This window comes from Engraulis encrasicolus, chromosome 14 (genome assembly GCF_034702125.1).
Source record: "Engraulis encrasicolus isolate BLACKSEA-1 chromosome 14, IST_EnEncr_1.0, whole genome shotgun sequence".
Classification (NCBI taxonomy): Eukaryota; Metazoa; Chordata; class Actinopteri; order Clupeiformes; family Engraulidae; genus Engraulis; species Engraulis encrasicolus.
In genome coordinates, this window is record NC_085870.1 from 32,413,548 (window position 1) to 32,439,711 (window position 26,164).

The 26,164-nt window shown below is 42.8% G+C and overlaps 1 protein-coding gene across 3 annotated transcripts; it reads right to left on the reverse strand.

The window, feature by feature from the left end:
* Window positions 1-70: 70 nt before the first annotated feature.
* On the reverse strand, window positions 71-25,416 carry rbm5 (RNA binding motif protein 5). 3 transcript variants are annotated; one of them, XM_063215445.1, is made up of 25 exons: window positions 25,244-25,416; window positions 24,100-24,146; window positions 21,888-22,083; window positions 19,780-19,935; window positions 19,225-19,294; window positions 18,403-18,476; window positions 17,516-17,599; window positions 16,963-17,023; window positions 16,354-16,419; window positions 15,497-15,657; window positions 14,624-14,721; window positions 14,244-14,331; window positions 12,496-12,561; window positions 12,241-12,313; window positions 11,596-11,702; window positions 10,810-10,960; window positions 7,130-7,218; window positions 6,560-6,745; window positions 5,122-5,262; window positions 4,095-4,193; window positions 3,215-3,418; window positions 2,344-2,418; window positions 1,668-1,768; window positions 1,007-1,136; window positions 71-517 (listed from the first exon to the last, which is right to left on the reverse strand). In XM_063215445.1, the coding sequence occupies exons 2-25, from the start codon at window positions 24,114-24,116 to the stop codon at window positions 392-394; spliced, it is 2,619 nt and encodes an 872-aa protein (XP_063071515.1). In that variant the 5' UTR covers window positions 24,117-24,146; window positions 25,244-25,416; the 3' UTR covers window positions 71-391. The 3 variants fall into 3 exon arrangements, with proteins under 3 accessions (XP_063071515.1, XP_063071514.1, XP_063071516.1); XM_063215444.1 differs by having other exon boundaries at window positions 12,217-12,313; XM_063215446.1 differs by lacking the exons at window positions 18,403-18,476; window positions 19,780-19,935; window positions 21,888-22,083; window positions 24,100-24,146; window positions 25,244-25,416 and having other exon boundaries at window positions 12,217-12,313.
* Between the last annotated feature and the right edge of the window lie 748 nt (window positions 25,417-26,164).

Sequence of the window (26,164 nt, forward strand, 5' to 3'; positions counted from 1 at the left end):
CAAGTCAGAAAGCCTCGTGTCAAGTTGCCTACAGTTTTTGAAGCATGTATTCACGAGACCAAGCACAAAGTAAATTTATGTCTCTTTTATTCTCTGTACAAAAAGCGACCACTCTATTATCATACAAAGTTTACATCACAATCATTGCCGCCCCCCCACCCCCTCCCCCCCAACACACACCTCCAATAATTCATATTTTTCACCCCCCATTTTCACATCTTAAAGAGACTATCAGTCACACTGTACATATATACAACAAAACAATCACTGTGTTCATGGATCTATTGCATCAAGAGAGACAGATAAAGAAAAAGACAGGAAGGTCTGGATGTAGTCACGAAGCTGTAACGTAGAGTAGGGCTGTTGGGGTTTTCTGGTTTCAGGTAGATGATCATTCGATCTCGGTGAAGCGGGCGAACATGGCTTTGCGGACGGCGTCCTTGTAGGTGGCGCCATCTGCCACCCCGTAGTGGCTGCCCTTGGTGCCCAGCCCTGCGCCCTTCGCCCGCATCTGAGCCTGTGGAGAGGAGCAGCAGTGGAATGAAAAAAAAATGATCAGGATGTATACATTTATCCAGGCGGATAAAAGCACGTAAATGAGAACCTAACCCAGATAATAAGATAACTTGGGAGTAAATGGTAAACCTAATAAAGAATGGCTGTGCCTTTGTTTTGCTACAGGGGTCATAAAGCCATAACAAGCATCTGCTGGGAAGTCTACCAACATGTGAGCCCAAGTTACCGGCATCTTCATCTTGCCCAACTCCTCTATCCCTTTGTGAAAGTGCCGTGGTGGTGGTGTACCTCGAGGGGTGCTGTGATTTCCTGCTAGTTCCTCCCCAGCCCATGGCCCTCCCTTCAGCCATATGTCTGTGTGTGTGTGTGTGTGTGTGTGTGTGTGTGTGTGTGTGTGTGTGTGTGTGTGTGTGTGTGTGTGTGTGTGTGTGTCTACTTCTACGGGAGCCGTGATGCCCTATTGGTCTCTTTTCAGCCATGTGGTCCTCACCTCAATGGGAGATGTGATTCCCTGTTGATTCCTGCCCAGGCCTTTGCCCTCTCTCCAGCCCATGGCTTGCAGCATCTTGTTGCCGATGTTGTCGCTGTTCAACCCGTCCTTCGTGGGCTGCTCATAGTTCCTGTAGCACCAGAAAACCAGGTGTCAAAAAACAGTTTAGAAAATAAAAATAAAATTCCTTCCAACACACAGAACACCTAGTGCATTCATTAGGATGAGGCCATTCAAAACTGGTTAAGTAAAGCAGGGTTATTACTTTGAACCTGGAGTACAGAACTTGAGACAAAAAACACATCACAACAGACTTTCAACAACAGCAGTAGCGGCACAACCAAGTTAGTAGGGACCTTCTGTTCCTCAAAGACAGAGCCCTAGGCAAATCATTTCAGGAACTAGCTACAAGTGACTGATTGTATGCAGGCAAATGATGTGGTCTGCTAAACCGTAAAACAGCCAGGGCTCTAAATCAACACCAGCCAACCGGCCAAATGCTGGTATTATTTCAGTTTGGCTGGTAGAAAAGACCAACTAACTACTCACTTTGACCCATTAGGGAGTATGTATTTGGGTAGTAAGATTAACATGTACAGGCCATTTTGGCTGGTGACGAAAAAAGGTAATGTAGCGCTCTGAAAACTGCCACTGTACTCACACTACAGGCTGAGGCGGCGTGAACTTCCTCTTCTTGGGCACAGGGGGTTCTGGGATGCCGTACTTCTCCCTCCTCTCGGCCGCTCGGTCTCTGTACTTCATCTGTTCACAGGACAGTCAGGACCAATTAACAGCAAGCAGAAACGGGTCTAAGACCCTGTACACATGTACATGTATATGGATATGGATGTTTTTGTTAACACATCTAGTTGGGCCCTTTGTAGCGCCTTCAAAGGGATACTAAGTGGAGATGGGATCAAACAATGTAAATGGATTAAAAAATGTCCCATTTTTAAGCATGTATTTGAGCCTTTTGTTTACATGAAAAGGACGTTTTAGCTCCTTAAAAAGGAATAGCAAGTGGAGATGGGATCAAACAATGTAAATGGATACAAAAGTATCCCGTTTTTAGAAATATCTGCATTCGCCTAAGTGTTAAGCTCCTGATATGGTGATGACATTGCATTACATTTAGAAGAAGATTTCATCCAAACTGACTTACAAGCGAGGACATAAATAATGGCATAGAACACACAGACTGTCAGAGACGTGCAGACATAGTAGAGCAAAGAGCCTCAGCTGTTGGGGCATTTAAGGTTTTTCATTCATATGACCATATAACGCCTGTTTTGACCGATGTGGTCGGTGAAACTAAGGAAGGTGAACCCATAACTTACCTCAGTTTCTTTCCTTTCCAGCTCCTCCAGTTCCTCTTCACTCAGCTTGGAACGCCTCAGCACCTCCAAATTTTGCTAAGAAGGAAAGAACAAAGGACAACATCAGTTAATTAGATTGAAATACGGTCACATGCTACGTACAAATGTACTGTTATTAGTCATAGATACACAGCACTAGATGTCCCATTGACGACCCCTTTGTATTGGCACTAACGGCTCAGTCGGATGTCCACCATGTTTTGCTGACAAGACAAGGCGACTGGAGGTTGCGGTAGAAACACCTGTGGAAAACTATCGGATAGCTGACCAAGACGGCAGTGGCCGAGGCTGGCCACAGCGAGAGGCTGAATGCGGCATGTAGTGTTCTGGATCTATGGCCATTACTGAGAATGGGTAAACTAGCAGCAGTTCCAACACAGACATCAGGAAATTTTTCGCCTCATAGCGCCTGATGGGACTGATTGCTGCTGACCTCTCAATTCTTCCGCCCTGCAGATTTATGTAACTAATGCAATCCCTTCATCAGGCACTTTAATTTGAAGTGCATCAAGTGAGGACCATTTGCACTGAGAGTGCCTAAGTGCAGGAATGCAGGGCATAACCAGGGGGAATGTCTAGAGACCAGAGTTGGAATGTTATCCTGTTTAGGTAAGACATTTTTTTAGGGACCATCTACCAGTCAGTGTACTAACATTGGAATTTGGGTAAAATGGCAATCCTGTATTGTTGCATCTTTTAAATGTTATATAATTACATTCTGTTTTAAATAAAAGCATAAGGAATTCAGCATGAACTCAAACAACCTTTAGAGATGTGTTTTTAAGTGTTATGTTGATACTATTGCGGTTGTAAAAAGGTTATCTTGAGGTACCTTGTGGAGGTCAGAGAGCTGCTGGTGTCTGAGCAGTCCCTCTTTGTTGGGGAACTGCCTCCTGCACAGTAGGCACGCCAGCTTCTTCCAGTCCGTCAGCTTGTCAGAGGCCTCTTCCCCAGTCACGCCACCGCCACCTCGATCGGGCTCTGCCACCTCCTCTGGCTCACTGTCTGGACCACTGTAGGCCGCTACCAGCCCAACCTGCCAACACACACACACGCACACACTTATCATCTGGATCTTAACACAGGGGAAGGGTTACAAATCTGAACACTACTAGATATATTACACAGAAAGACAGGGAATTGCAGTGTTTACCCCAACAGTTCATTGTTGTTGCCACCTCGACAACAATTACATACCACCTTGATTCTGACCACTTAGTAACCACTGATGTCCTGTACCAGAAAATCATGACCGCTGCACTGGAGTTCCAGTAAAATCACACCCAAGTGAACTGCGGTCTACTCTTGTCAGACCACTCGACTTCCCGAATGTATGCATCTCCTAACTGCTTCTAAACAGCAACAGGCTTTTAATGCACTTCTTCCACGGAGATAAAGCCCAAAGGACCACCAACATTAACAGTTGTTTGTGGTGACTCATCTGGAGATGGTTTCCCCTTCATAACAAAGCTAACCATAATAAATGTGAGGTCATGCACTGCCCTTAGACGTGCTAGGTGGGCGCGGGGGTGGGGCGCTTTCATATTCAAGTGCCAACCTTGGGCCAGGCGCTGTGCTATTAGGCCGGGAACCCGGTTCGGATTTCGGCCTGAGTTTATTTCCTTGTCCTCCCCTCTCCCTCTCTCTACCCACTCCTATTTAATGGGATATTACAGTGAAGAGTGGGACAGGAAAGATCAAAAAGTGCCGACCTTGGATGTGCTGGGAGTGGGGGGTTGCTGTGGCGCTGGCTTCTCTTCCTCTGCGGCTCTGGCGGCTTCCGACACCAGGCGGTCAAGGGCTCCCGTTTGCTGCACACATGAACACACAAACATAAAATTAGCAAGAAATACGTCATTGCACTTTTATGAACACACACACACAAACATGAAATTATCAAGAAAAAGTCAATGGCACTTTTATCCTTTGCTTCCGTTGTGAATCATTACTTCCTGTACACGTTTCCTGTCCTCTTTGGCCCCTCACCCGTTGAACTCCAAATCTGCTACTTCAAATTCCTAATGCTAAATTTGATCTAGGGAGACACAAGTTAACACCAGTTCTCTCTCACAACCATCACATGAATAAATGGCCATGAAATACACTTTTAACATGGACCACTGAGCTGCTACTACAATTCCCCACTAGGTGTCCCCTCTGTCCTCAGATGAGAAGATGCAGCTTAGGCTGCAGCAGCCTCCTTACTCTCCTCACTCGTCTGCCACAAGTACTGTCTGTGTCTTCCCTATTCCCTGACATGAGATTGCAGAGATTTCTGTCGTGTCGCTGGCCATGACAACGCACCAGCGGCACCAGTGCATTTTTTGAATGGGCGCACCAGCGGCAAAAATGCATTTTTTGAATGGACGCACTTCAATAATGCCGTCTCTACAACAACATCTCGATCTTATGCAAGATTCTCATATCTATGACGTCACCGTGCCTCTTCCCTGGAACTGAACTGGCTACCAGCTCACCTCTAGCCTACTGGACTGGACTGGACTAAGACACACACAGACACACAGACACACAGACACACACACAAGCCTTCAATCAAGATAAATTTCTAATATGGTATCATATTAGACAATAAAGTTTTTGAATCTTTGAATCTAAACCTAAACCATTAGCCTAAAGCGTAAATCTAAACCTGACCCAAAGCCTTTCTCCACTAGACACCCCTAAACACCCTTAAAAAAACCCTGAAGCACCACTGCACTCCACTAGATAACCCCTCACCTTCTTCTCGAAGAGCGTGAAGCCGGCGTCGGCTGCGGCCGCCTCCCTCCGCTCCTCCTGGCTGACGGGCTGGAAGCTGCCCTTGAAGTTCTCCTTCTGCTTGTTCAAGCTCTTGGCCCAGCGCTCCATGTCTTTGGCAATCTGAAAGGAGAGGGGTGGTAGTATTGAGCAGCTGATTGTTATGGTCCAAGAACGAGGGCAGTCGATTTAAAAAAAAAAAGCAACAAAAAAAACAACTTCATCCTAGGCTTCATCCTAACCTAGATAGCCTATTTAGATAGCCTAGTTAGCAAGGCTTCATCCTAACCTAGATAGCCTATTTAGATAGCCTAGTTAGCAAGGCTTCATCCTAACCTAGATAGCCTATTTAGATAGCCTAGTTAGCAAGGCTTCATCCTAACCTAGATAGCCTAGTTAGATAGCCTAGTTAGCAAGGCTTCATCCTAACCTAGATAGCCTAGTTAGATAGCCTAGTTAGCAAGGCTTCATCCTAACCTAGATAGCCTAGTTAGATAGCCTAGTTAGGAAGGCTTCATCTTGTTACGGATCTACTGCAGCCATGCAAGTGAACTCCAAATGAGTACTCCAGGACCTTCTATTAGCAGAGTTACCACTACGTCCAGGTTAACTGTCATCAATTTAACTTATCAAATAAAGGTAATCGGTTCCTTTTTTGAAAAAAAAAAATTACATGCTGAAAATGTTTTCACAACCAAATTGGTCATATCCATCTAGAATATGATTGGCTTACAATGCAGAGTGATATTCACACACTTCTATTTCTTATCCCTACTGAAAATGTAGGCATGCATGACAAAACCAAAACCAAAAGGCACCAGAGCTGACCTGGTGCCAATGGGAATGTGCTTCAGCATTCCTCTGGTTACCCAGCTCAACAGTCAAAAGCCTGCTGACACATGTCTCTGATGTACATCTCTCAGCCAGAATTCCCCACCCAAGCATTTCTTTTCATGATGTGCATCTTTCATGTAACATCAGATAAGAATCTGCAGGACTTCCTTAAGCTAGTCTAGTGTTCAAAGAAAGGACACAACCAGATTGGCTTGATCTACCCAAAAATATCCTTCCGCAGATCGCTATTCATACACTATTGTGCTTGCTCCTCCACACAGCATATCTTTTAACATGTACACTTAATCCAAAACTAAACAGTACAGCTGGTGCTGTAGGAATGTGTTTCAGCATTCCACTGGTGGTTAGCCCCTAATCATTACTTTTCTGTGACATGTTTGTGCAATGTCAATACACTTTTGGATTGTGTATACCGACTGTATCTGGGTCTTATGTTTGCCCGACACTGAAGAAGGTTTAGACTGAATACAATACTCAAAGTGACTAGGAGCGCTGTCCTTCCCTTCTTCTTTTCTCATGTCATGTTTGTGCAAGACCAGATTAGCATCTGCATCTGGGTGCCAACCTGCTGTGCGGTCTTGCTCTTGGGCTTCTCCTTCTTCTCCTTGGGCTCTTTGCCGGGCGTCCCAGAGGCCGCGGCTCCGTAGGCGCCATCAGCGCCCGCCTGGACGTTGGCATCCGTGGCCGCCAGGTAGGCCTGCTGCTCATTGTCCCAGTACAGGTACTGCTGCGTCTGGGAGTTGTAGTAGTACTGCAAGGAAGGGTTGGGGGGGAAAAAAGGGGTAAAAAGGTTAATTGTTTGAAAGAAAAGCATTAACAATAAAAATGAACTGTTATTCGCCATTTATCTTTTGACTATTTTGGCCATATTAGGAGCAGTCATTTACTAACATCTGAGACTACACATTAACAGTGTACAATTTACTACTAATGAATTGAACAAAATATGAACAAAAAGATGAATGTCCGCACACTGCTCCCGTTGCTTTTTCTTTTTTTTTTCAACGGGAGGAATGTGCGGACATTCATCTTTTTATTCATAGTTTTGACTGTTTTTATCCTGCACCTGCGTCTTGGATGTGCGCACCACAACTTTACTAATGAATTCATAAAACAGGACTATGAGGACGCATACCTGTGAGTTTGGGTCATAGTAAAGGCCACTCTGTGGATCGTAGTAATACCCCGAAGACTCGTCGTACTGGTACGTGGACGTGTCTGGTGCTGTATCAAACAGAATGAGACAGGTTAGCAAGGCTTAATCTAGTTACATAATTTAAGGAAAACTTAATGGGACAATAGCAGTTAGCCTACATGTATATTCCAACACAATAACCCATCCAAAGTTTCAACTCGTTGTAAACATCTCATCTTATTGCATTACATTTGGCAGAGCCTTTTATGCAAAAAGACAAACAAAAGATATTGACAAATTCTGTTATTATGAGTTGAGGTTTAGTATATACTGTGAGTAATGGATAATGTGTTGCCAGCAGATGACCAAAGGAAAACAATTCCCGTCAGGACACAACAGGGATTACACATCCAGAGCAGGCAATTAAACCGATACAATCACGGACGAAACTTGGGAAGCACCATTCAAAGTGAATTAAAAGCTCTCGCAACCTTCTAGAAAGCCATGTAATAAGGTTTGTTAAGTGTGTTCAGTAGCTTTAATAATAATGAGTAATCTCTTAAACTTGAACATTAAGTGGTTACTTCCATTAGGCTTCCGTTGCACGCATTAGAGACCAACTGTTTCAGCAGATCAGCAGAGAAGAGTGACTAATATTTCAGGGTTTCCTCCAGCACTTCACTGTTAACGCGCCCACATTCACAACAAAACTTAGGTCCCCTAAGAAGATAAAATATTTAAGCTATAATGTCGCTTTAGTAAAAATGTATACTTGAGTATATATAATGAGTATATACACCGCATTCCACTTTATTATGCAAATGACATTTTTTGCTGTTTCCCCAAATAATCAATACAAATGACAGTCGTCATAATTTTCAAGTCATCAGCCATTAGAGTACAATTTAAACGTTTTTGAATGAACCTTCCACAGGGCTCCAGACTAACTTTTTGCACTTGTTGCACTGGTGCGCCTAAAACATTTTTTTAGGTGCACCAGCACAAAATTTAGGTGCACCCAAATGTTTTCACTACCCCATACACACACGCACCTCAGCTTTAAAAAAAACAAAACAAATAATAATAATAACAATAGCAATAATAATAGCAACAATAATAGAATAATAATAATAATAATAATTATTATTATTATTATTATTGTTGTTGCTATATTTTAAAAGACCTGGAGCCTTTTATGTGCTATAGGCTAGTCTTCCAAATGTGCTCCTTATAAAAGACATGACAGTAGGCTACCTAACTAACACATCTTGGCTACAAGCAGTTTGGCTGGTAGAAAAGACCAAATTAGTAGCCTTTTGGTCAGTAGGCTATGTGTTTGACTAGTAAGATCAACATACCAGTATTTTCTGCTATAAGGCTACGCACAGGGCACAAGCACAGAGTTACAATATGAAGATAGATATGGATGGATGGATGGATGGATGGATGGATGGATGGATGGATGGATGGATGGATGGATAGATGGATGGATAGATTTTTTTAACAAACCCTGCTAAAATGTCATGATTTTTAAAATCATTAGACACAAATAGCCTAGCCTATGTTTACAGTGGAATCTGAGGTGAATTGGGTTTTGTCTATTTCCCCGTTTTGGAGCGCTCTCCCTCTGCATAATGATTGTGGTATCTTAGCAAGCGATACGAACAGACTAGTGCGCTCGCTCGCTCACTCTCTCTCTCTCTCTCTCTCTCCCTCTCTCTCATGCTGTCTCGAGGTGCATGAACGATGCCTTGCCGAGTCCGACTGATAGGCAGTATGTAGCCTGCCCTAGTCGCTATCAAAAAACTCTCACAGAGGTCCCGACAGACTAGCGCGTCACCTGTTGTTTGGCCAGCTCTGCACGCGGCTGAAACGGGCAATTATCCGCACCCGTCTGCGTTTTTGTGTGGCAATGTTTAATATCCGCTCAAGCCATTTAGTTTTTTCCCGTGATTGTGACTCTCTCGTGTTTAAAATATCCTCAAGTCATTCTGCTGTTTTTACCGTGATTGTAACTCTCTCGTCCGTTGCAAAACTCGAATGGTTGAGAACACAAAACTCGCTGGCACATGTGAACTCGGATAGTTGAGCGAAGTCGAACATTCTACCGGTACTCTGAAACGTCGGGCTGCCTGTGAACGAGGAAGGGGGAGAAAGCTACCGGTAGTTCAGCGGAGTTGAAGAAATGACCGCATCGACACGTTTTATTGTGTGATGATGGGCCACTACTGTAGAATGACTATTAATTTCATGTCCATTAAAACGGTTGTTTGGTAATTGTTTTGTTCTACTCATGGCTGGTCGCACCGGTGCGCCTAAAAATATTTTTTAGGCGCACCATTGAAAAAAATGGGCGCATATGCGACCAAATTGGTCGCACTCTGGAGCCCTGTTCCAATGATAGTGGTATTTTTTAAAATAATAAAAAACTTTAAATGCTCTGTTCCACATTATTACGCAAAATAGTTTTGTAGTGTTGTAATCCAAATTTCTTTCTTTTTTTCCCATTTACCTCAAAACAGTTGGAATTTGGTACCTTCTAAATTACATTTCAATGTTCAATACTTGGTGATAAGCTCTTTGTCTTAGTAACTGGAATGCTGCGATTAACATTGAAGTCAATGGTAGGGCATTGCATGGGAGTTATGGAAGCCCAGATATCCTTGATGCTTTGCTCTCAGCTGTTTTTGTTTGTTTGGTCTGGTGACTCACACTTCACTCTTCAATATACCCGTAGATTTCCATGCCACGTTTAGGTGCTTTTGAGGTGATGACATTCTAACGCACCAGACATAAAGCCCCATTGAAAATGAATGGGATGCTATGTCTGGTGAGTTAGAATGTCATCACCTCCAAAACACCTACACGTGGCATGGAAATCTACGGGTATATTGAAGAGTGAAGTGTGGGTCACCAGACCAAACAAACAAAAACAGCTGAGAGCAAAGCATCAAGGATATCTAGGCTTCCATAACTCCCATGCAATGCCCTGCCATTGACTTCAATGTTAAACGCAGCATTCCAGTTACAGCTTATGACCAAGTTTTGAACATCGAAATGTAATTTAGAAGGTACCAAATGCCAACTGTTTTGATGTAAATGGGAAAAAAAGAAAGAAATTTGTATTACAACACTACAAAACTGTTTTGCGTAATAATTTGGAACAGAGCATTTTGGGCATTTTAAGTTTTTTGTTATTTAAAAAAATACCGTTATCATTGGAAGGTTCATTCAAAAACTTTTGAATTGTACTCTAATGGCCGATTACTTGAAAATTATGACGACTGTCATTTCTATTGATTATTTAGGAAAACGGCAAAAAATGTCATTTGCGTAATAATGTGAAATGCGGTGTACAATGAGTTTCAATATCCTCTTTCAGTATGAAATTGCACAATATATTCACGTCTTTAATAGCGACAACTCCACAACTTGACTAATGTAAATTCTATTGGCAACATTGTACGTCTTAGTATAGTTTAGCAAAAAATGAGTTGCGCTCTTAGTCCAAGTCCTTTTGGTTCTGGTGCGGTGGTCAAGTAGACCATACCCAGGGGTAAGGCTCCACTAAGTAAAAATAAATAAATCATGATCTAGGGAAAAATAATAAAAAAAACGTCATTCTGTGTGCGATTCCCCCTGCAAACAAAAACTGTACGTCCCGCCATGAGGACACTAACCTGGCCTGTCTCCGGTGGGGGCGCCATGGCCAGCAGCCATGACGGATGTGGAGGCGGCAGCAGCGCTGGACGCTGCGGAGAGGGCGGCAGCCGCCGCAGACATGACTGACGATTGGGCCTTCCCATCCCCTTGAGGAACACCTAACAGAGACTGGAGCCGGGAGACAAGGAGAAAATACACAAACGCTTGACCTCTGAAAAGCTAGTATGCAAAAACCAACATGATTTAAAAAAAAAACAAGTAGAGGAGCCATAGAGCTCAACCTCGAAAAAATGAAATTATGCCACAAAGAAGATAACAGGGACTTCAAAGAAAGAAAAAAATACATGTTGAGAGTGGAGATATCGCGCCTTTGGACTTGGTACCTGGTGGGTGCGTAGGCTCCAATAGGTAAACTACTTGTAGAAACCATCTTTGCACTGATGATGGTCTGAATGTGACTGAAACGTTTGCACTTCAACTTGGGTAGCAATTTTTTGTTTTTTTAAATGAAATAAAAGTGTACTATTGCATCGGCATTACAGTGTGAGAATGACAGTACAGAAATGATAGCTGTTCTCGTCACTACCAGGATTAAACACCATTACAACAGATCAGAGTAACAACACTGCACTGTCAAGTGTCAGCACTGCCATTGCATGAAGCATGACATTTGGCAGGTGTGTGCTTAAGACCAATACAATCAAATCTACCCGATTTGCCACTTGCAATGGTGGCCATTTTCCAAGATAGCCCCCAAAATAAACCCCAGAAATTGAGAACAAGAGAGGTGATGAGAGGCTCACCTGGGCTGTCTGACTGGCGAGCAGCTGCTGCTGTTGCTGGTACACTTGTGCTGTGCTGGAGATCACTGCGGAGGAAGCAGCAGACACCATCTTCACCCCTGGAGCAGCTGCAGGGGGAGAGGGGGAACCTTAGATTAAACTCAGCTGAAGCACTTAGTAAAAGCCACGTAGCTATTTAGGTACAGGGTATTGGGTTAGCATCCCTAGGGCAGGAGTTCCCAACCTATTAAGATTTGGGGCCCCCACTTGACATTTTCACAAATGTACGGGGCCCCATCTCTGACCCAATGACCGATACAACAGAAATAAATAGTCAACAGCAACACAAACACAAATATTATTTTCATTTTTAGAAAATGATTTCAAGGCCCACTTGGAATACTTTCAAGGTCCAGCAAAAGGGCCTCGAGCCACAGCTTCAGTATCACTGCTTAAGAGCAATGTGGGTTCACTTGGGCCATGGGAAAAGGCGTAGAGAGCCGATCACACATTTCTCTAACAGATTAAGATCCAGGGGGGGTCAAACATAAGTGCAGTGCAGGAACAACCTTCTTCCACTGTCGACACGGTTTTCTAGCACAAAATGAAGAATCTTGTTGGATATGGGGAGGAGCAACTCACAAAATGAATGACAGTCGTAGTTACCTCCTAGGAGGCCGTTGCCCTGACTGGGGTCTACTGCTACCCCTGCTGCCTGCTGGTAATATGCCTGGTAATCCTGCCGAAGACAAAAGAAATCACCATTTATTATCCATACCCAATACGTACAAATATGCATGAGAGTTGTTTTTTATTCTCTACTACAGAATGTAAAACTCTACTACAGAACATAAAAAAAAACATTTCGTTGGTTGCTATATTAGCAACAGAGGATGGCATCTATCAGAAGCAAGAGCTCACCTGTGAGTAAGGCACATAGCCCTCCTGTAGGTAGCTGTACTCAGAGCCCGCATCCACCGGCTGAGGCTGAGGAAGACGCAGGGACAGAGAAAGTGTTAATACACAGCTCACTTGAAGCGGCACTCCCACCATTTCTAACTTTACATCTTCCCTAGAGTTGAATAATTGAGTTTTTCCCTTTCCCCTGTTCGCCCCAGACGATCTCTTCGTCTGGTGATGTTGCTTCAAGTTCCAAGCTAGCAATCATCAATGAATCATATGCAGTGTTGGGAGTAACTCGTTACAAAAGTAACTAATTACTGTAATGCATTACCTTTTTGAGTAACGCAGTAATGTAACTGATTACAGGGGAAAAAATCGGTAATATGTCCTCGTTACAATGCAAGTAACTTGCACATTACAACACATTTTTTTCACCTAAATGTTGTGTGAGTATTTTGTTTTCTTTATACAATGATCGCGGATCACCGCGAGATCAACTATTGCCTACGATAGCCTACGTCCGCGCAGAGATTTTAAAGTTTCACGCAGAACATTGCTTCCTCTTTCACGCTTCGTCTCTCGAAATGGCAGGCTGACAAAGGATGACCGATCCAGAAGATCCAGCTTGCTCGTTTTCAAGATGGGTATATGCCCACTACTTTGACTCCATTGAAAATAAGGACGCCAAGAACATTTAGGCTACTGTACACTGTACACTGTACACTGTAGGCTACTTGAAACCCAAACCGCTTTCCACGTCGAAAAACAGTAGCCTACAAACAATTTGACGATTTGAAGAGGTGCCATAGCACCACCAAATTAGTCAGGAAAGGAGGGGATGCATCCCATTCGCACGAGACAGGGACACGGCAGGGTAGGCTATCCGACGGGGGGGATGAGTAGGCCTATGTTGCACCCCCCTCACTTTTGTTCAACTAAACATCACTAAAATTGAAATAAATCAATTTGAAATAAAATATTATAGGCCTCTTGGCTCATTAATGCTTATTATAGGCCTATTTCATTGTAGCTTCAGCTGTACTTATCAAGCCTCAACTCCACTATCGTCCTTGGCATTGTTCAACAACGTTTATGACAAAATCTGGCGCATGTGGGGGGTTGGAGGGTCGGACATAATTTTTTTTTTTTTTTTTTAATTGAAAAAAAACAAAACAAAAAGTCTGACCGGACGATGACCAAACCTGACAACCAACCGGAACCAAACTTTTATTTTTCTTAGGCCTTATTGTATGTGGGTAAGACGCAATTCCTGAAAATGTTGGTTTTCAGTCTGCAGGCTTCCAAAACGACTTGTGGATGGCAGGTGAAAGTCATGTCACCTCATAGATTTGCACTGTAGATTGCCAAATCCTTATTTCCAGTCATTTTGGCTAAAGTAACTAAAAGTAATGCAAAAGTAGTGTAATGCCTTACTTTTTAAAAAAGGTAATGTTGTAATGTAAGGCATTACTTTTAAATGACAGTAACATGTAATAAGTAGTGCATTACAGTTTTTGAGTAACTTTCCCAACAGTGATCATATGGGACCAATCAGATGGTCGATTTAGCTATATATGCTAGCTGGAAGGTAGAATTTGTGTTTCCAGGCTCAGAGAAAGGTAAAACTCAATAATTTAACTAAAAGACAGATGGCAAAATAAGCTTATTTCCAGGAATGGTGTGGTATCGCTTTAACAGGCAAACTTTTAATGCATGGGGACCAAGACTTCAGATTCTTTTTATTGTAGATTTCAATGCAGGCCCACCTGGCTGGACGACCACTGGGCCGCTGCGATGGCCGTGCTGGCTACAGAGAAGGCGCTGACCCGGTTCCCATCCGGCAGCAGCAGATCCCTGCAGACACGGAGAAGAACAGCAGGTAAGATCATCAGCAATTCACGCCTATACTCCAAATCCCCACTATTATTTCCGGACAAGTTTACTTTCTATTATTCTTTAGGGCATTTCGTACATAGAGGTAGGTTAATGAGCTTCATAAAAATAAAGACAAAACACAAACAAACATACAAAAAACAAGGTAGATGAAATAAATAAAAAAACAGCATGACCATTATGTGTGTTTTTCCTGAAATGTCAAATACAGTTGCAGGCAATCAGACAAAGGTGATGGCGGTGTGTGACGTACTTGCGAGCGCTCTTGGCGTAGTCCACTCCGATGGTCTTCCCATCCAGTTTGAGTGGCGGCTGAAGCCCCTGCAGGATGGTGAGCAGCTGAGACGCCTCCTACAGGAGGAAGAGAGGATTGCACCCACCAAAGAGCATTGGTTTCATTTACTTTTTGTAAGATTATGTTATACTTAGCTGACACTTTCATCCAAAGCAACCAAGTTATTAAGGCACAGGGAGTCCACGCACATTCTTCCTAACGATAAGGGTGGGATTTGAATCTCACACTCTGAAGTCAAATCTCTAACCACTAGGCTATCGTACCGCGACGTATTCATGTTCATTATGTAATTTTCAGCATTTTTTCATTGCATTTGAGTTCAAAGATGCAAATTCTTGAGTGGTTGTATTCCATAAAAGCGATTTAATGAACCATTTATTAAACTCTATATTAAAATGATGCACCTTAATAATCAACTTCAGTTTGGAAAACTGAACTTGGTCAGCATAGAGGTCTGTGTCCATGAAAACCTGGCCAAATGCAAAATTTGCATGTGCATGTTATCGGTTTCACAAAAGGTCCTCTACTGGTTATGCAAATCTAAGCAAGCATCTTAACATAACTGAACAGAAAACAAAAACGGAAAAGCACACTGAAGGGTAGGCTAACAAACGCCAAACATGTATTTCTGCAGTACAATAGATTCAGTGCTTCTGTCCGTGAGTGCATGCAAGATGTGTTTTTGTTATATATATATAATTTTAACCTGAAGCATTTCTTTACCATTTCTTAAATTAGAACTATTTCATGAGGTCTGAGGGGTGTGTGAGTTCTGCACTGTTATAGGAAGAGTGCATTTGATAAATATATGAAGTGTTCCTATGACCGTACCAGAGGCGACGAGAGCTGTACAAAAGCGAAGCCGCGGTTCTGTCCCGTCTGCTTGTCCTTGATGAGCCGGATGTTGCCCGCTGAGAGGTTGGCGTAGGGCGCCAGGGCCGTCATGATGCCCTCCACCGTGGACATGGGCCCCACGTTCCTCAGGATGATGGCTGTCAGATACACACACACATTTTTTTTTTTAAACCATTTTTAACCTGCAAAAAATACCTGCAGAATGCCTAAGCCCTTTTTGGGAAAAGGTGCCCTCTTGCTCTATAAAAATCGAAATATCTTAGCCTCCGTCATTAGTTACATTTAAAAGCCAGGACCCTCATATTGCATTAGAATGTGTTCATTTAGATCTAACGTACCCACATTTTTTATTTAAAAAAAAAAAAAAAAAAAACCTCAAATCTAAACAGCCTGAATGCAGCGTATATGTCGCTCCAGGCGCCAAATGTCAAACAACATATAGCATCAGGCTAAAATGGGTTAGGACACCCTTGGAGCATACATTCTCAACATGCGGACTGGAATATTTAAGATTAGCAGCCATTTTTGCCTGGCACTGTGAATATTTCATTTGGATGTGCACACCTTTATCCACCATTTACACTTTTTATATGACCTTTTATTTTTGGCAAAGATCATGGCCATGACTTGTAACAGATATATTGGAAAAACAATGTTTAAAAACTTAAAAATTGAAACCATGTCATGGCCATTGGTGTTTTTTGCAAAAGCCTAGCCTGCTCCAGTTAAGCAAAATAACAGACAACAGACTTTGCATATGTTTTGTATATGTAATGCAAACATCTCCTGCACATAATAAAAGCAACTAGACAAAGGGAAGTATGGTGTCTTACTGTCGCCATAGTAATCGCCACTAGGCTGTGTATCCGTGGTGCCCGTGGTACTGGGACTGTCAGCATCTGCGGAGGACAAACACACAAACAACGTCTATCAACCTCTCGACACAAGTTACAAGGATCTTCGCACAGGAGCAGTCGGTCAAATACACCAATATTCAGCTCATTCTGAAAGCTGACCTGATGTCTGACCCTCTGCTGTACAGGAGTCTGGATCTTCAGATAGTATTTAGCTTTAAGACATTAGTTGGGATGGTGGCGGCGTATGTGTGTGTGTGTGTGTGTGTGTGTGTGTGTGTGTGTGTGTGTGTGTGTGTGTGTGTGTGTGTGTGTGTGTGTGTGTGTGTGTGTGTGTGTGTGTGTGTGTGTGTGTGTGTGTCTATCGAATAGGACATATATCTAAGAGCTTTTGGCAAATATGTTATACAGAAGATTTGTTGTTGGGGCAATAAAATGGTTAAATGGGAAACTTGATATTGGTCTACCAGGACATGGCTGGCTTGAGACTGACTTGACACAGTGGTGGAAAGGGGAGGGAGGGGGGAGGAGGAAGGGGACATTAGCGATGGGTGTGGCCTCCTGGGGGGATGGCTGGGGACTACTTACCTGCTTTGGCAGCACCACACCTGAAGCACTTCAGCCTTCTCCGGAAATTGTACAGGCCGCACTGCAAGTAACGGGTCACATCCGTTTAATTGACAAGTTAGCTACTGGCTAACGCCTTCTCTCTCTTTTTTTTTGCAGGAACAAAGTACTTACCTTTTAACCCTAAATGATAACAGGGGTGGGCAAGGTAACCTGGAAATGGGCTCATACCGAACACTTTGCCCACCTCTTCTCCAAACAATTCCCCTGGCTTCTTACAAAAACACTAGGATCTGGCTAAGAGTGCTGTTGACAATGTGCTGTATTACAACTCCTCCTGCACAACCCGATTAACCACTTTTGGCAGTTGACAGCCAGATGCTGAGTGATTATGTAAGTGAATCACCTAATGTTTAACTTGTATTTGAGCCAACATTTCCATTTTGAAGTCATGCCAATAAAAGTGTCATGAACATAACTTTCTCAGACAAGGTTTTTCATGCATGCCTGACCTACGTTCTTTGCACGTGTCTCTTAAATATGTCTGCATGTATGTCTGCGTGTCTCCACTTACTGAGTTGCAGAGCCAGTCTTCAAACTTGTGCCGGGGATTGCTGTACTGCATCGCCACGCTCTTCCCCTGAATGGTCAGCAGTTTCTGTGGGGGGAAAAAGTCAAAGGTTTGTTGGTCAATGAAGGTCCTTTGGTCTGTGGTCGGCAATCTCTCAGCCCAAGAACAGCCACTACTAGAGGCAGGCAAGGCAGGGTTGTTGCGGGGCAAGGGACCCCCGTAGCGGGCTGAACTGTATGTGATAGTGTGTGCACTGCACGCATGGGTGCATGGTGTTGGTGTATGGAGAGTGTTTGGGACCCGAGTGTCCGGGAGGAGCCGGAACAGAGTGTAAAAAAGGTGTGGTGGGGAATAACGTCCCTACACTCACTTCTCTCTCAAGTCTTCATACAACTCCACAGGTACACAAGCACATGTACAAACTATGAAAGCATAGAGGCTAAATACATCATTTTCCAAGCAAAAGGTTGTATGACCCATTAAATGGCTGGTTTCGCAAATGCCTGACATTTTCACAACTGTTATACAAGGGGTCCTTTTCTTTCTTTCAAGCAAACTGGTAATGGGGGGTGGTCTCAGAATGTTTGTCTTAAAGACTCCTCCACGCGGTTTGCAATTACTGAAAACTAATCAGCCTGAGCAACGAGTTGATTTTTTTCTTAAAATAAATACATCAAATACCCCAGAGGAAAAAAAACTTAAACCCCTTCATAGAAACAGACTTTCAATGGTTTTAAAAGTCCCAACAGTCCACTGTTTCATGGGGTTTTCAGTCTTTTGTGTCACTTTTTTTTTCCTTTCTTGACTTTTGGATAAGTCTTTAAAGCCTTTGTTTGTTTGTTTGTTTGATCCCCAAGGTATAACACTAGACTTGGTGATTAGGAAGCAACCTGATTGGTCTCCATCCATCTGGTAGCATCTTGCAAGTGATAAAACTCCACGAAGGCGAAACCTCGGCTTATACCTAGAGAAGGCATTCAGATAATAGACGGGAGGCGTGTTAGTTCAGGAGCTCATTGGCATCACATTTTAAACTGTCACAAGCTGCTTCGTCAAGCGCCCCTCCGAGCCCAGCACGGGGCTTCCAAACAGTGGAAGGAGCGGTAGGGTCAATCGTTTGCCATAGCAATAAAGTCTCCTTAATTCATAAACGTTTATGGGATTCACCAAGTGAAAGGATTTCACTGTAGGCACATCAAGGTACATGCTGCATCTGCTTATTACTATGGCGCTGTTGCTGAGCCACAGTAAGATATAGAACACCACAGATGGCACTTTAAATGTAGAAAGTACAAAAGGGACAGGCATTTTTTTTCATTAACAGAATGTTTAAATTATCGCTCTAATACAAAATGTTGAACTTTCAGGCAATTTGATTTGAAATGACTACCCAACAAAAATGAATAGTAAATATGGTTTTCCTTCACTGACCGAGTTGGTTTATATCAAACTAAAGACACTTGCAAACACTTACCTGTACAGGTTACCCACAAAACAGAACCATTACCACCCTATCCTACATCTCTACGAAGAAAAGAAAAAACACTAAAATGTCTCTGAGTGTTCAAATACCAAAACACAACAACCACAGCTAGGCTGGTTCTGCTATGATCTTTTTTGCTATGGCAAAACGGATTGCGTTGGAAGCAGGTTGGCCCAGTGGACACAGGTTTTTTTGGGAGAGCAGGACACCTGGCGACAGCACATCTCACCTGTTCTCTTCCTCATCAGCCTGACATCCATGGGCTGAGGACCCTCCAACTGCTCCAGGGCTGCCCGGATCTAAGACCAAACAAAGACACAATAAAAAAACAATAATGAGGGCACATGTTGGAACAAGCGCCGTTGTCACATAGTCGCTACTCAGTCACTTTCAGAGGAACAAATAGGAGGATCACTACTGGGTGGACTGCAATGTGAAAGTCTCCCAACGCAATTAAAACTGAAAGTAGCTGCGCACAACCGCTTATCTCACAAGGATATTTATGAACACACTGCTCATCTAGACCAGTGTTTCCCAACCAGGGGTACGTGTACCACTAGGGGTACGCGAGCACACTGCAGGGGGTACTTGGAAAAATGTTACTACAATAACAAATGTATGGACACTGGGATAGAGAAAGCGATATAGAACATGAATTAGGGGGTACTCATGGCACAACTAAGAGTCTTAGGGGGTAAGCGAGACAAAAAAGGTTGGGAAACATTGATCTAGACAAGCATCATGTCTATGTTATGAACGATTGGTGCGACACAAGCAGACTTACATCTTGTTCAGTCACGGTGAGAGATAGGCCACGCAGCATGATGGTTTTGCTCTCCTTCTCTTCTCCGGGTTCACCCCTGTAGTCCTGCTCGCAGTAATCACCATCAGAGTGATGGCCTTCATCAGAGCCATCGCTGCACCTCCTCTTCCTCCCCCTCTGCACACAGATAGGAGAAAATACATCAATAACACTTCCTGTAAAGCGACCTTGGGCTCTATGACAGGCGCTATATACGTATATGAGTGATTCTACGATTTCCCTACGCTTTTGGCAAAAGCAAAATGTCAATTATCAGTATTTTTTTTCAACTAAATGACCTAGATGTTTACCTAGTGTATATATTTAAGTTTCCAAACAAACAAATTGCCAAGCTTAATCTTAAATCATTTGATAAATACTCTAATGAAAGCGAACATTTGCTTAATTATTTTGTCAACAGTGTTATGGACAAATACTATGTCATTTCAAACCTATATAAAAATACTACAGAGTTGAAACAATATATGTTTGAAAGTGCTTATGTCCCTTAGCAGTAATGTTGTCATTAATCTGTGCAACTGATATAGAAAATGTGATTGTTGAGCTTCATAAGTAGGATTTTATGAGTCAGTGTGATACAGACTGACACATTTTTCATCATAAATCCCTGTTACGTCTGATTTGAATATAGTCACCCTCCTTACACAAGACTTCCTTCTCCAGAGATAATCCCTAGTGTATGTTCATAGGATTTTTCCAACACATAAGGGATCAATAGCACAAAAACACTTTCAAAACAGTCAACGGTGTAACTCAACTGTGTTACGGTCAACAGTGCAGGGGAACAAGTCGGCACTTTTTTAGGAGAAAAAAACAGAGCAGACAAACCCATCTCCCTAGAACACAAATTATTTTGTTTGTTTGTCTCTCAATATGGATATAAATTGGCAAAAACATACTCCTCCTCAACTGTCATCAGTGTTGCCAGATTGGGCTGGTTCCCGCCCAATTGGGCTGCTTAGGATGGCCGTGTGCTGGTAAAAATGGCATCTATCAGAAAAACCTTCCCACTGCCATATCAATAGAATTGGGCGGGTTTTTAGGGCGGATTTTGATCATTTTTTGGGCTGGAAATCATCAGCCTCATCTGGCAACCCTGACTGTCATACTTAATTGTAACACCATTGACGGTAACACCGTTGACATTTCAGCCATTTTCATGGTGTTGTGCTAACTGAGGACCTCAGAAGTTCCACCACAACACCTTAATCAATTCATGTATCTGTATGCTTTATCTGTGTTTTTCTACATGTGATTTCTAATTCAGATTCTTATGAATATGTTGATAACACTGTTGACAGGCAATTTTCCCGCTATGAGAACATGAAAAAGAATGGATTAAATTATGGAAGGATGGAGCCCAAAATTTACCAAAAAGTCTTCCCGTATCCTGCCAAAGAGGTTATGACATCACATGATGTTATTCGTATGGCCTAAGACCAAACCATTACTGATTTATGGAGGAGGTTTCAGACCGTGACACGGTTAACACAGTTTTCGTGGACACACACAAAATGGCAAATTACATGTATAATCGAAAGGACAGTGGTCTTTCTGACAGTTTTGTCATATTGTGATGATTACTGTGAATCAACATTTGCAATCGTCTTGGGCAAAACAAGTTTCTTTACATGCTAATATGAAGACTGAATCTGACATTTGGAAAACAGGACGGCATGAAAACGCCCAAAACCAGTATTAAATATTCATTCTTGCTGAGGGAAATAATGCTATGTCTACACTTTCTGTATTATATGAAAGATAAATGTTTTCTAATGTCCAAAACATCATTGGATGCAGTTAATAGTTAGTGGAATTGCCAAATAAAATCCACGGACTTAAAAGTGTAGGCGAATTAGAGAATCACTCATAACCAAGTTATAAGATTAGATAATATCTGTAAACTGCTCAAACATCTTTTCTTTTTAATCAAAGTCTTTCCCGGAGCAGAGGCACAGAGAAGGTTAACTATAGATGAGGATTACTCAAGTAGGTTAAAAAAAAAAAACTTTGATGTTTCTTACGAACTTTAAATAATGAAAAGGAAAACAAACTGTGTTTTCACCCACCTCAGGACTGTCCCGGCCCCACCTCTCTCCCGCCCATCTCTCGCCGTCTCCGTGCCGGTCGTTGCGTCGGTCGTCGCCCCAGCGGTGGTTGTCGTAGCCCCTGTCCGGGTCTCGGTCTCGCCGCTCCCTCCAGCCGCCCTCGTCACGAGACGGCTCTGAATTACCGTATCGCCCGCTGCGCTCAGAGCGGCTAACCCTGAACCAGACAAACAAACAAAATCATACAGTACAGTGTTTCCCCCAGAAAATTGGTTAGTCAAGGTGGTGGGGCTTCGAGTCTGTCCCTGGGGGGCGGCGTGGCGGGGGGGGCGGCGCCACTCGCGATGTCACGCGGGGGGAGGTGTTGGCGGCGGGGTTTGATGTCACGCACGGCACGAATACTGTTTCGGGGGTTGGGGGGGGGGGGGGGGGGGGGGGGGGGGGTTGAATAATAACAAAGCTGTGTAGAACTGGAAAATATGTATTTATTGACCTGCAATATCAAAACTATTTACAGAAGCTGAAAAGAAAAATGTAACAAAAAGTGCAGTGCAGGTTGTTTACATTAACGAAAAAGAGAAACCAAATGGAGTGCAAAATTGACTGGCTACCTATGACTACCTATGGCACATTTTGCAAGTCTTGTCCTTGCAGGCCATCCTTCTCGGTTTTTCAAAAAAGAGTTCCAGTGCCCTGTTGTAATTAAACTGCCCTACTGGTGGCCCATTTATGCTAATTCTTGGGTTGCTGCTGACGTCATAGTGCTGCCCCCTGGTGGTGATCTACCGCTGCTGGTGGACAACCTGGGCTTGGAGCCATTGAAACCCATTCAAAACTTCATTTTTTCGATCTGACACAGCATATTTTTAATTATACCTAAAGACACACCATTGGACTTGTTTAAAAGCTGAGAACCTCAGCTTTCCTTAACTGAAAGCGGTGTTTTCCTAGCATCTACCAATCCGAAGGTAGCTCACTTTAAGTGCGGAATCTAAAGATAGCGTTTTGTTTCCTTGGAAACGGACGTGGTTTATGTGTTACGCATACGCTATTTGACTCGGTTTTGCACTATTATGGATGAATTTCTAATCTTGACATGTTAATGGACAATCTATGCGAATTTCATAATGTGTTTTTATGTGATATGGGAGTAAATGTGTTTACATCCCGTCTGGGATTTGTTAAACTAGCTGGCCCGCTAGTTAGCTAGCAAGTGCTAGGTCTCTACACTACATCATGTCAAAAGTGGAAAGATTTGCCGACACTCAAGGCTGTGGATATAATGAACTGGTTCTGTGAATGTTCTCAGAATGTTTTGCTTTGACAAATTGCTGATATTATAGCATTACATCCAAATCCTGGTGTTTCTTTGTTTTCTGCTTGGGCCATTGAGACAGATCGATTCTAATATCTATTACCAGAGAGAGTTTATTTCTGCTATTACTTACTTGCTAGCTAACTAGCGAACTAGCTAACAAATCCCAGACGGGCGTACTGTTAACACATTTTACTCCCATGTTACATAAAAACGCATTTTGAAACTCGCACAGATTGTCCATTAGAATGTCAAGATTAGAAATTCATCCATAATAATGCAAACCCGAGTCAAATAGCGTATGCGTAACACATAAACCGCGTCCGTTTCCAAGGAAACAAAACGCTATCTTTAGAAAAGTAATTCTGCACTTAAAGTAGGCTACCTTCGGATTGGTAGATGCTAGGAAAATACCGTTTTCAGGTATGGAAAGCTGAGGTTCTCAGCTTTTAAACAAGACCCATGGTGTGTCTTAAGGTCTAATTAAAAATATTCTGTCGAACATCGAACAAATGTACTTTTGAATGGGTTTCAATGGCTCCAAGCCAGGGTTGTCCACCATTTCAAATTAAAATTGTTTCAAAATATGGCCTCGAGGATGGACACACATGGCGTAGTAATAAATCCGACCACTAGGTGTCACAATTTAGTCCAACCGATGTTGTCCTAGTGCCTGCGCTTGAACATGCATTACAACTTTTTTTTTTTTTTTTGCCCTCGGACGCTTTTTTTTTTTTTTTTTTTAGGGAACGTAGCCAAGGCGGGGGTGGGGTTTAGTCAAGGCGGCCGCCTTGATAAGAAAGCGCTGGGGGAAAGCCTGCATTAGATGTTGTGCAAAAATAACATTTATACTACAACAGCACAACTAAAAGCTTGTTGTTTACAGGAAGATGGAGCATTGCCACATTGGCCTCTTACCTTTTATCTCCTCCCATTCCTTGTCAGTTCCTGAGGATCAGTGGAACCTGAAGATTGAAAACAGGGATGTCAGTCATGACTTGTGTTATATTTACTTTTTCCATGTATATTGGGTGTGTGCACTTTTTGCAGAGGACAATAAAGGCTTTCTATTCTATCAACACACTTTCTGGTTCATCTGTGGACTGGTATACCCAATCCAGTTCACTCACAATGTGGAGAGTGGCCAGAGTAGCCTATCAAGTCCACAAACTTGCAGCCAGGTACCACTACTGCAGCAGGTTCACACACCTCAACGCCAATCATCCTAACCGTACTGGCTGCACAGTACAAGTACATACAGACTAGAACCTCTTCAATAATATTGGTAGCAGTTTCCAATAATTATTAACAAAAGCTCGAAGCAAAGTGAAAGACAGTTAAGTAGGACCTTCATTTCTGTTCGTTGGTGCTTGGCTGAATTCAGTGCTTTCATGGCTGGCTAACCAGTAAGGCGGAACTTTAAATATACTGTAATACGATCCATCCGCCAAACATCTCAATTTACAAGGTGAAAATTATATGCCCCAGGGTTGTAACTTATTGCCCTTCTCTGCTAACCAGCCAGCAGGAAAGATTTAACATCACAATAGCATTGTTTAGAACTAGCTGCTAGCGTATCCCAGCAGACAGAAGTTACCTCCTTGGACCCCCCTGAATGTTGTTATTGATCGTTGTTTATCCCACTACAAGGCTAAACATAACACGTACAAAACAATAACAAGTTTTCATTTATGTCCAAATATTCTGGTAAGTTAACGGCGAACCATGTCCAGATCAAGCAGAAAGTGCAAGCGTTGTTTTTACGTTACCTGCTCGAGCTAGGATAACCCCAACTACCCCCAGACTCGGAAATACTGTTATTTTTAGAATTGCCAGGAAACAAAATGTCATAGAAAAGCGTTTGCAACATTGTAGACTTAATACCAGACACAATGATTAACAACAATGTAACCATTGTCTTCTGATTAGTTATTGTAAATATTTCCTGGTTCGTGTCTGGCGCAACCCCCACTAATCAAGATGGAGACGTCGTCCCTGCTGCCAGCAGAATCGTATTCTGATCTCCATTTTCCGTGTGCAAAATATCGCATTATATCCTTACCCTTTACGTCGAAACCCTGAAGTACACGTTTCTCTATCTCTGCTGCTGTAGTTGAATCGATATCCAGCAAAAACGCAATGTCTGGGCCTACGCACTTTTACACGTAACCACTCGTGCAGTATTAATCTAGACTGCTCTTGATTTACCTCCAGCTGAAGTGGGAGAAAATGGTTCACCCTTTCTCCTTCCCAGAGTTCTTTACGTGAGAGTCCCTCACCGCGCAGACCTTTGGGTAATGGAGTCCTCGTTCCAACTTGCTCCAACTTTAAATTGCACCGATTATTGAATTGGATTGAGTTTAATACTTAAATACATACTCAAGGTCTCGTAAAAAATACAAGTACAAATACAAATACAAGTGCAGTACATACACAAATACAAGGTCAACCCATTAATGCTTACATAGCTTCCACATCAGAGAATAGGCCTAAATGTGAGAATTCCCTGGGGCACTGTGGTGTGTGCGGTTCTGCTCCAAGCTGGTGAATGCTGGCAAAACTATAACCAGGTCAAAACTCTACTTCGAGGTTAACACTTATGATCTAGTTTCTATAGGCCTAGTCATCAGGGAGGGGTTACCATCAATGTAGAAGAACCATGGGTGAAGTCCAGTAAAATGGTCAATTTCATAGTATAGCTTTTGGGCAAATCTGTCTGGTTATTGATCAATTCTAATCAAAATAACAAGTCCCCCTTTTGTGTAAATAGGCCTATGGTTTGGCATATGTTCATCAGAAAAATAATGTGTGGTGTAGGCCTATAGGGAGGGAAAGTAATCTCATCGCCCCCTGCTGGCAACGTTCCAACCCCCTGCAACAAATGAATGTTTTTTTTCTTTGAAAAATTACATCTCGGCCCTGACGACGAAGTAGAAGTAGTGGCAGTCATATTATGGGCATGTTGGCCCGTTTTATCGAACCA

Coding starts and splice junctions, on each gene's coding strand:
- rbm5 (XM_063215444.1), bottom strand. Junction 19,295..19,779: donor TCACCGTGACTGAACAAGAT/GTAAGTCTGCTT, acceptor GTTTGGTCTTAG/ATCCGGGCAGCCCTGGAGCA. Junction 17,600..18,402: donor GATGGATGGAGACCAATCAG/GTTGCTTCCTAA, acceptor TTCCCCCCACAG/AAACTGCTGACCATTCAGGG.